General features: G+C 52.0%; 1 protein-coding gene across 1 annotated transcript; it reads left to right on the forward strand.

Annotated features, from left to right (window-relative positions):
• The first annotated feature begins 969 nt into the window (after window positions 1-969).
• On the forward strand, window positions 970-5,962 carry CDKN1B (cyclin-dependent kinase inhibitor 1B (p27, Kip1)). Its single transcript, XM_015412110.1, is given in 4 exon segments — window positions 970-1,362; window positions 1,365-1,393; window positions 2,636-2,766; window positions 4,665-5,962. Coding segments are annotated over 3 exon segments (270 nt in total). The 5' UTR covers window positions 970-1,240; the 3' UTR covers window positions 2,755-2,766; window positions 4,665-5,962.
• The last annotated feature ends 5,124 nt before the right edge of the window (window positions 5,963-11,086 follow it).

Below are 11,086 nucleotides of genomic sequence, written 5' to 3' on the forward strand. Positions count from 1 at the left end.
GGGAGTGCATGCTGCAGGTGTCTTGCATTGGAAGACATGGGAAACTGTCAGTTCCTGGATGCCTCAGAACTGAGGCACACTCTCTCTGACATGGAGGAGGGGTTACTGAGATCTCCCCAAAGATGTCTATTTGTGATTACCAGGAAGGATTAGCCACCCCCAGAAGAAATGACCACCTGTGCTCAGACATGAGTCACTGATCTGGGCGAATCTCTGGCAGGAATCATGGGAAGGGGCCGGAGGCAGCCTGGGGGATGGACTGAGGATGGGGGTTCACAGGGGACCCAGGTTATATTTCCTCAGGGCCCAGGGGGATGTCTTGTGTTTGCTTGTAGCCCCCAGCCCCCTGAAGGGCCGCGCTGCTAGGACTCCAGATCCTGGAGGGAGGGGGGGGCACCTCCCAGCCAGTAGCCGGGCAGCAAGAGAGGCAGGTGGGGGCGGCAACCGGTGGACTTGGTCCTCCCCAGGTAGGGGGGTTGCCAACTCCAGCTTGGGAGATTCCTGGAGATGGGCCCAGGGAGGGAGAAACCACGATGCCACACCGCCTGCCCCCCGAGGGTGCCCTTTCCTCCAAGGGCACTGATCTCTGCAGTCTGGAGAGCAGCGGTGATTCCGAGAGAGCCCCACCTGGAGATTGGCGCCCGCCCCTAACCGCCGGCCCGGCCGAGGCTCTCCGGCCCGCGTCCCTCCCGGAGGACCGAGGCGAGCGCTGGGCCGGGCCACCTTTACGCGGGGCTGGCCTCGCCCCAGGCCGGAGCGTTGGGAGGGGGGCGGTGCCCTGCGCCGGAGCCAATGGCGCGCCTCCTCCATTTAAATCGACGGCCCGTGTCAATCATTTCCTTCTCGGTCAGCCTCCCTTCAATCGCCATATTGGGCAAGTGGGGGGAAAGAGGCTCGGCTCCCTCTTCTTGCCCCCCCCCGACCTTTAAGGGGGAAAACACCCCCGCCAAGCCCCCGCCCGCCTGCACCAGCGGCGGCTCGGCTCGGCTTCTCTGCAGCAGCAGCAGCGGCTCGGCGCTGAGCAGAGCTGCTCCGGCGGGGCGCCCCGCCCCGGCCCTCGCTCGCTCGCTCGCTCCGCCGTCGGTCTCTGGGTCCTCCGCCTCGCCTCGCCTGGCCGGCGGTGGCTTATGCAAGGCGCGGGCGGCGGCGACGGCGGCCCTCTCAGTTGCCTGCGGCTCCCGGTGGACGCGCGCTCGGCTCCCGCGCCGCCCCCCCCCTCCCCGGCCCGCCCGGGGCCACCATGTCCCACGTCCGCCTCTCGAATGGCAGCCCGACGCTGGAGCGGATGGAAGCCCGGCAGGCCGACTACCCCAAGCCCTCGGCGTGCCGCAGCCTCTTCGGCCCCGTGGACCACGACGAGCTGGGCCCAGGAAGCGAACCGCCGACCCCGACGGTAAAGCCCCTTCCTCTCCCCCCTTCTCCTCCGGGTTGTTTCCTTGCGCGCTGGCCGCGGTCTCCGAAGCAACAAGCCTCTGCCGGGCTGGATCCGACCGTCTCGCCGCCTTGAGCGGCCAGCTGGATGCCTCAGAGAGCCCCCGAACCCCCGGGCACGGATCCCCCTCCCGTTCAAACCCAGCGCCTGCGGTTCAGGGGTAGACTGCTTCGGAACCCGGAGGCTCCATCTCTTAAGTAAATCTGACATCCCTGGAAAGGCAGGGCTTAGCCGTGCACGAGCTCCAGTCCTGTCCTACGGGGAAGTAAATCTCGGTGGCTGGCTTCTGTGCTCCTCCTCCGAGAAGTTTAGGGTAACAGAGGCAGGATTATCCCATTGACCGAGGTAGTACTAGTTTATTATTCTGCTCCCGCCATCCCATTAAAAGGCGGGATAAAACCTGGCTGGGGGGGGGGGCTGCTCCCGAAAGTGGAAGCCCCTGTGGCGGATGGGCGCCCAAGGCTTGCAGGGGAACTTGGCGGTTCCTTGAACTCAACAGCGCTGACTCCCAAATAAGATCGGGTTTGGGGCAGGGATGCCCTTTTTTTTGGGGGGGGGGGGGGCTTAGCCAACGGGAAGCCCGGGACTCCAGAATCAAGGTCTTATTGTGATATGGGCTGTTCTGGGCTTCGGCTCTGGCAAAGCCTTTCGGACAAAGCAGGCTCGACCCTACAAAAAACCTGTCCCCTTTTTACAGGAGGGACCCAGGCGGGCCACCCTTGGTTTTGGACCGGAGCGTTTTTTTGGGGGGAAGGAGCACGGAGCTCCAGCCTGGGTTAGAAAGGGGGAGGACACTTGAAGTTAGATAAAGGGTTCGAGCTTCTTCAGCCAGCGCATGAAGGAGTGCAACTGAGGCTAGCGGGATTACTCCAGAGCAAGCGGTTTGAATTGGCGTCTTGTCCAAGGCAATGCAGAGGGTGAAGGCTGGTGGTAAAACTGCCTGCAGCCAGACCAACTGACATGTATGTGTCCCCCACCAGTCTCGCCCCACTGTATCCATAATACTGTGACAAATTGTGCATGCTTAATGACTTGGGGATGTGGAGGATAATGGGAGATTTCCCCTGAGCTGTGTTCCTCCAGAGCTCCCTTTGCTCTGCGCCTGGCATTGACCACAACGCTGAGCAGCAAAGGTACTTAAAATATATATATATATTTCCCCTAGTTTACGGGTATTTTTTTTTAACTTCCCCCCCTTACCAGATTCCTCTCATCAAAACAAAAGAGCCAACTCGACAGAGGTAATTCCAGAAGACTCTCCCTGTGCCAGCTCAGTGGAACAAACACCCAAGAAATCCAGCCCGGGACGGCATCAGACGTAGATTGTTTATTTGGTGGGTTTTCCTTCGCATCTGGTTGAAAGTTGTGTCGTTGGCAGAAAAGGTGGGGCCCTTTCCAAACGCCCGGTCCCTGCCAGGATCGGAGTTCTGAGAACGCTCCAGGGGAGCGAAGGGCTTCACTCAACCTTTTCTGTTCGCACCGCTGGATTTCACTTGTTGTGCAGCTGGGGACTTTCAGAACCGAGCTGGTGTGTGGCTCTTGTTTTGCGATCTGAAACACACCTGTAGTCTGATCCCCCCCCCAACTCCCCCCTTCCGTAGATTTCAGTGGGAGTTGAAAGTAAATCTCCACAACTGAGGTGGGCTCGGTAAACAAAATAAGGCTGTGTGAATGTTTAGGGCCCGGGGGCACTGGGCACCATCAATGAGTGTACTAAAAATATTTGTTTGATGATTGTGCCTCCTCTCACATGGCAAGAAAAGAATTCCCTTTGGGTTCAAGCTTGAGAGCCATCTGGAAGGAAGGCCCTGCCGTACCAAAACAACGGCCCATATTTTGCTAAACACCTTTTCTCCCCAGAGAATGTAGGCCTCTGCAAAGGGGAGACGCTGCCTGCTATTCTTAAGCCACCGCTTAATGATCAGTTCTGTTTACTCAGACGTGGGCTCCCATGTTTTGGACTGCCGCCTTCAGGCTGCACTACTGTTGATGGGGCTGAGAGGTCCATGGAGGGTTTGAGAGCAACTGAAACCAGGCTGGCTTATTTTCAAGCTTCTTTTAGGGCTGGCTCGTTCTAAAAATGTTAAATTGTGGGCATTTCCTTATGGCTTTGAGGGCGATTCCAAAAGACGTTGGAAGTAAAACTGCAATTCAGGGCGGGAGTTTGGGAGATGTAGCATTGGGCGTGGAGCTTCCCAGAGCTGGAGTGTTCTCAGAAAGTTCACCGACGTGATTGGCAATTTGGTTGAAGAGAGAAAGTTTGGAATTGGACGTTTGGAACAAACATGTCCTGTGCGGTTACTCCTGCTCAGCTGAGCAGCCCATGTGTGAAAGCTGAACTACTACTAATTGTTTACTTGGATGTTGGAAAGGGAAGTGAAAGCTTTTTGGTGGACCAATCCCATTAAAGAGGGGCGTGAGGCAGGTTCCCCCCCCTCCCGTTCCTCCCCCACGCCTGGAAAACGCATCGCATTTCAGAGGGGTTGCCTCAGCCCAGCATCTCTGCGTTCCACCTGCAAGGAGCTGTGCCAGCTTTTCCATTCCAAAAATGTTGTTCCCCTGAGTGGAACCTATGGGTTGGGCAGTGCACAGCCCTTCCCCTCCTGTCAGATGGAGATTGTACGTTCCTTGCAGGCCAGTACTGGTCTTCTTCCTCATGAATCTCTCTACATTGATGGTGCTGGGTAAATAAGTAAATAACCTGACAGGCTGTGGGCGGATCCTGCCAGAGTTTGGAGGTTTCTGGACATCCAGAGTCTGGTTTTATCTGGCCAGCTGAAGCTAACTACCTCTAGCAAGGCCTGGTGGCTCCACAATTTTTCGCCTGCCACACCAGAGGTATGGTCTCGCATTACACTGTCAGTGTGGACCAGCTTTTGGGGGGGGGAGATCTGGGAGCCTGTTGGGATAGGGATGCCAGCCTCCAGGTGGGACCTGGGGATTCCCCGGAATGACAGCTCATCTCCCGACAACAGAGATCAGTTCCCCTGGAGAAAGTGGCTGCTTTGGAGGGTGGATTCTCTAGCATTGTACCCCAGTGAGGTCCCTGTTCTCCCAGACTCCACCCCCAAATCTCCAGGAGTTTCCTAATCTGGATCTGGGAGTCTTACCCCCCCCAGTGGCCGGGGGGAGGGGGTTCCTGGCAACCGTACATTGGGATTCTTCGACTTCTGACTTTGAAATGAACTATAGTGTTCCTTCCTGGATTTACACTTTTCTTCTTTAATTGCAGATTTCAGAAAATATTCATTTCCTTGTTCTTTGAAGGCGGTGGGTTTGTGAAGCAAGGAAGATGGAGAGTTTGTAAATGAAAGAGAAAGAAAACATATCATTGTTTCTCCATGGGATGGAGAACTCTTTGCAAGCACTGAAACAAATCACACCTAACACTAAAGCCAGGCACTCATAAAAGATCTGCCTCTTAAAAGCCTTGGATGTAGCATTCTGCAATTAGGAGTTTCCTCATTTGCTTCATTGTACTACCTGTGTATATAGTTTTTACTGTATGTAGCACATAAATCCCCCCCCCATCTCTTTCTCTCTTCCTCGGTTGGTTCTAGGAAGGTTTGGGGATGGTAAAAGGTGATGGGTTTGGAATCTGCTTCCCAAATCCAGCAAGCAGAGAATTTGTATGGGGAATAACAGTCTGTGTTTTCAAATGGTCTCTAAGGATGTATTGTCCCTTTCTCAAAGGAGCCCAGAACTTTTCCAAAACAAAATATCAACACGTTAACATGGGCTATTGCAGAAGGATAGAACCTGCTGATGGAATTTCTCCTTGTTAAGGGCACATTCCTGCAGGAAATTCTCCTCCTCCCCCCTCCCCCGCCCCACAGAATGAATGTGAGTGTGGAAGAGCACACGAAGTTCAACAGGAGAACGTTGCATGGGATCATGTCCTAAATTTGTATGCAAGAACTCTGTTTCCATTATGTAGCAGAATAAAGGGCTTTTTTTCTGGGACCCTTTAAATTCCCTTCTCTAAGAAGTGTTTGCTATCTATAATACTTTAGATAATTTCAAAAATAATTTAAAATTCATGATTGGAATGGAAAGGGAGGGAAAATTGACAGAACCCTGAACTTTCCCCCCTCCCTTCTTCTTGCTCACTCTCTCGTACCTGCAAGTGAGTAAACAAAAAGAAATACTACATCTTTCAACAGTATTTTTAAATTGCCTATATGTTTTTTTTAAAAAAAAATTAATTTTTGAAATGTACCTGTGTACATAACTTTGTAAAGACACTGAGAAAATTATACTAACTTATTTATGTTAAAAGATTTTTTTTAAATCTAGAATAAGATATTTTCCCATAAAGCCAAAGTGGCAGTGTTTTTTGTGTGTGTGCATTTGTAAATGCTCTGTTTGGTAGGGTTTTGTTTTAGTTTTTGTTTGGGGAGGGAGGGAATTTGTTAATTAATATGGCTGTCCTTAAATGATTGCAGACTGAGCCAAGTTTAATATTTTTTTATAATGTGTGAAAACAGTTGCCAACTGATATTGTTTTACATCAAGCAATCAATAAAGAAAACTGCCATATATAAATATATATATTAAATGACCTTGTTGCATATTTCATAAATCCTGGCACTGGGGCAGAAGGGAGGCAGTCTGTCTACTTCCCAGATATATATACATCAAGGCTTCCTTTTCCCTTCTCTCCTTTATTTCAAAGTGCAACAGGACAGTCTTCTACTGTTTGCTTGCTTTCTCTTCATGTGTTTCTTTGATGGTTAGGGTGGGGGAGAGACTGTTGAATAGCTAAGAGGGAGAAGAACATAGAATACACTTGGGGAACTCGCTACTTTTCACCTGGGAAAGAGACCGCCCTCCAACCAATGCTCCTTCTAAGCTGTGGAATCTCATGAGCAAAAATTCTACTTTGTGTGCTACTGGCATTAAAGTTGTGAGCAAGCAATTTGGCTACTGCATAAATTAATTTGCTCTGGAGCCATCCTTTCTCAGGTAGGACAAAAATGTGTGAGCCAGAGGCTAAAAAGCTGTGAGCTAGCTCGCACTAACAGCTCAGAGGGAACACTGCCTCCAACCACGTATTCCCCCCTAGAAATGTATGAAGGAAACATCACTGTTTTACGGTCCTCAGCAGTCACTGCCCACACCTGAGATCTATCTGCATGCTTAGCAATCAGCACAATTCACTCAAAGGAAAGCACGCAGGTTCTGCTTTACATGCCTAGAACCCAGGGTAGGAATAAAAGGATAGGAATAAATGTGAGGATCAAAAGGAGCAACAGCCATAGTTAACTCAAGATACACACCTAGCAGGAACAGAGGCAACAAGACTCAATTCCTAGGGAGTGATCTGGCAAGCACAGCTGCTATAAAACGTCTGTTGAGTTCTAGAAGGGGGCACTGTATATGAGGCATCCTATGGGATTAATAACTATCTCATTTATTCAGTTTGGTGCAATGGTTTCGAACTCCATGGCAAACAGATTCAGCCAGGAGACATGCTGTTTGAAAGCCCCTGGTCACTTGTGAGTGGAGTCCCTATATGACTTGAGCTGTCGAACAGCTTTGTGGCGGTGTGGTACTGATGGTGGTGGTTTCATTTTCTTCAACCTTTTGGGTGCTTTTGCATTGGTATCAATTCTCACCCTTGGATGGGTAGGTCAAGTAATTAAATGGAGTGTGTGTGTATGGGAGGGGGAAGGAAGTATGCTTTTAATACAGCTCCGTGAAAATGTGCACGCATGAAATTAGCTAATATGGACTTAAAACACCAGATGGTCAGACTTCTTTAGGAACATTTTCTCATTATTCTTTATGGGGTTGGCTGCTGAGCAATACATTACATGTCCCTGTGGGAAGGAAGGAGGAACTAGGATTCCCCTTGAGCTGTGGAAGAATGCCTTGTAATCTCTTCTTTAGAAAAACAAACAAAAATGACTGGATGCAGTGTTCCCTCTAAGCTGAGTTAGTGTGAGCTAGCTCATAGTTTTTCAGCCTCTGGTGCACACATTTTTGTCTTAGCTCAGGAAGGATGGCGCCAGAGCAAACAAATTTAAGCAGTAGCCAAATCGCTCCCTCACAACTTTAATGCCACTAGCTCACAAAATAGAATTTTTGCTTACAAGACTCCACAGCTTAGAGGGAGCATTGACTGGATGAACAGGCTTGAAAATTTGGCCCTTGATCATGACTGGCAAGCAGAATGTGAACTGCATCTGCGGGTGTTTGAGAATCCCTACTTTAGGATGCTCAAAGCGCTGCACATGTATTATCTTAGGAATGTTTACAGTAATGCTCACAGGTATGCCAACATTATCTCCTGTGTTCAGATACAGAGACTTAAGGCTTCCAAGGGAAATCACAGCAGAGCTGAGATTTGAAAGGCTGGGGTACCCTGGTCCCAGTTCAGCATCTAATGTACTCCAGTAGTAGACCAAGAGCTGATTTCACATTTTATAGTTTATGTTCAGGGATAAAATGGTCCATCTAACTTGGAGTACTGCAGTGTGTGGTGTTGCCCTTGAAGAGTGTCCAGAAGCAACAGTTGGTACAGAATGCTCTCGCCAATTCTGACTGAAGTGGGATCATATCACCATAATCTTGTCCCACCTACGCTGAATCCAGTTTGCTTCCAGACTCAATTCAGGATGCTGGTATTGACCTATAAAACAATATGTGGCTTTCAGCTTGTGCACCTTAAAAGGTAAAGATTCCCTTGCTCGAAAGCCAGTCAAGTCCGACTCTAGGGTTGCAGTGCTCATCTCCGTTTCAAAACCAAAGAGCCAGCGCTGTCCGAAGACATTTCCGTGGTCATGTGGCCGGCATGACTAAACACCAGGGCGCACGGAACGCTGTTACCTTCCCACCGAAGTGGTACCTATTTATCTACTTGCAATTTCTTGCTTTCAAACTGCTAGGTTGGCAGGAGGTGGAACTAGAGATGGGAGCTCACTCCGTCATGCGGCACACTTGGGTCTCGAACTGCTGAACTACCAACCTTCCACAGCCTGCAGTTCAGCGTCTTAACCACTTGAGCCACTGCAGCTCCTTGTGCACCTTACAGACTGCCTATTCCCGCAGGAACGCAAGTGACTACTATTAGCATCTCTGGAGGTGATGGCCATCTGAAGCTTGGTAGGGAGCAACCCTGGAAAGGGCCTTTTTGGTTGTGGCACCAAAACAATTCAATTCCCTCCCCAGGCAGATTCCTCTAGCCCTTTCAATCACTCTCTTCCACCAGTGGGTGAGGACTTCTCTGGTTTGTTTGGCATTCCTTCACCAATTCTCATTGACCTTCCTGTTTATGTGTCTATCTGTTTTAAATTGTTTTGTTGCATATATATCTGTGTTTTTATACACATTTTAATATTTTTAATTTTTTTAATGTCTGGAGTAGAAAGGTGGCCTCAAATGTTTCAAATAAATAAATAATGATAGGATACAGTATTGGCACCATCCTCTGCTTCCGGGTCCGTTTATTTACACACACTGAATAATGCCGTTTCAATCCATTTTGCCACTGGATTTTACTGTGTGAAATGGCAAAGCCCAAGGATGCAAGGCCAGAACATTTGCCCTAGGCTGGATTCGAGTCCAGGTACTACTGCAATTCAGAACAGCAGTCTCTTCTGGGTTGGGAACCCTATTATGAAGCTGTGCTTCATCATTCTTTCTCTTGGCCCAAGTCCCTGCAGTGTTCAGAAAACACACCAGCATCTTTTGCTGTACACACCTTAGCAATTACGGAGTTAAAGGTGCAGGAGGAGGGCTAGAATCCAGCCACTAGCCCTCTGCTCCCAAATGGCAGGCTAGGCCTCACACACCCCTTTTAAAAAGGTATTATTTGTGGTATATTTGCCCTACAGGTTGAGTATCTTACACTGTCTCAAGTTTGGAAAAATTAGGTTTTAATCCCCAGCGCTTCTGAAATAATCATATCCCATGTAAGCATCTCAACTTCAAATGCCCAAGCTGTGCCCAAGTCACAAGGCAAAGTGTTGGAGAGAAGAGTGGCACCTCTGGATGAGTTCATGGGACGAGTCTGACTAGCAGCTCCCAGAGGGTGGGTGTGCTACTATACTAGCATCGACCTTCCTGCATCAGACCCCCCCATCCAGAGGCTTAAGTTGGTGCATGCCAGGACCACAGAAGAAGCCAGGAGGACGCTACTTTGCCCTTTGGGACAAGCAGAGATCTGGCGTTTCAAGGGTTGTTTTGGAAACAGTGTTAATGACTCCATAGAAAAATTAATCCGCACATCATGAAATGTTTTAACTACCGCCCAAAGATCTGTGCTCTCTGTCTCTGGGACCTTTCTTTGGGCCTTTCCCCACTCGATTGCTCTCAGCAGGGCACAAGACTGGCATAGGAGCCGGGAGGGGGCCGCACCAAGCCAGACGCCTTCCCCGCGCGAAAAGCCTCTCCGTCTTTGCGTCGCCCTTCTTGCTGAAATGGGGTGGGGGGTGGGCGGTGGCCCATTCGCCCAGAACGGGGCGGCGGCGGCGGCTCCAAAGTCCGTCGGGAGCCTGCGAGGACATCTATTTTTCCCTCCAGGCGAGACCCTGCAAAGGGTCGACCCCACCGCCCCACTCTGGAGGCGCCAAGAAGCCGAAAGGCGAAGGAAGCTCCCGGCCGGTGGCTTCCAGGCCTCCTCCGCAAGCGAGGCTCGGGATCTGGAAAACAGGCGGTTCGGGCGTCGCTGCAGAAGAGCCCCAGCACACTTCTCGGGAGGGAGGGCGGCTTTGCGAGGGAACTCTGCCTCGACGGCTGCAAAGCGGCTGGGGAGTCCATCCCCGCGAAGTCAGGGGCGCTTACTTTCGAGTAGACCTCGGCCGGCCGGCAGGCTCCCCAGCCTGAGGCCCGCCCGCTTTGCCGAGCCGGATCCTGCCCACCTGGGGCCACGCCCGGCCAGTTGTTTATGCGGCGGAGGAGCCGAGGCGGGCGGAGGAGGGGGGCGGGAGCGAGGTCAGCTGAGCCGAAAAGACCTCCCCTCCCCCATGCCCAGAAGTGCCAATCTCGGGCTCGAGGCGGGGGGGGTGGGGGGGGCCCAGCCACTGCCCTCGGAGCCCCGCCCCCGCCGGGCCAAGCCGAGCGGCGATCATGGCGCCCCCTCCGCTCCCCGCGAGAGGGGCTGCTTGCTGGACTGACTCCCGAGGAGACACGCCTGGGCTCGGGGCTGCTGATGCTCCCCAGGCGAGGGGGTCCCGAGCGCTCCCTGCTTGCATTTCGGGGGTCGCCGGATCCTGGCTCCGGATTCTGGGCCTCTTCCAGCCCCACAAAGAAGCTGGAAGCTCTTTGCTCGCAGCCCCCTCACGGGCGTTCTCTCCCGTCGCTCCGATCCCCTTTATCGGGAAGGGGACGCTGCCTGAATCGCATGCACGCAGAGGCGGCCCAAACAGCCCGCTCCCGCACCTTTACTCGGGAGTAAACATCACCGAGAATCGCAGCCCCCCCTTGACACGGACCCTGTAAAATGGAGTGACGTCGCCACGAGCCAATGAGCCCGCAAGGCGGAGGGCAGGGCCCTGCCCTGTTGGGGGAGCGGCACCTTTCTTAAGGTGGCTCCGTTGGCTAGGGTTGACCAGCCTGGCTCCGCCTCGCCTCTCGCCATTGGCCCCCTGGGCGGTTTGAACTGCAGCGCCGGCCCTGGTTCTCTGCGTGCAGAAACTCTGCAGCCGAAGG

The sequence above is a fragment of the Gekko japonicus genome, unplaced genomic scaffold (genome assembly GCF_001447785.1).
Source record: "Gekko japonicus isolate JY-2015 unplaced genomic scaffold, Gekko_japonicus_V1.1 scaffold1620, whole genome shotgun sequence".
NCBI lineage: Eukaryota > Metazoa > Chordata > Lepidosauria > Squamata > Gekkonidae > Gekko > Gekko japonicus.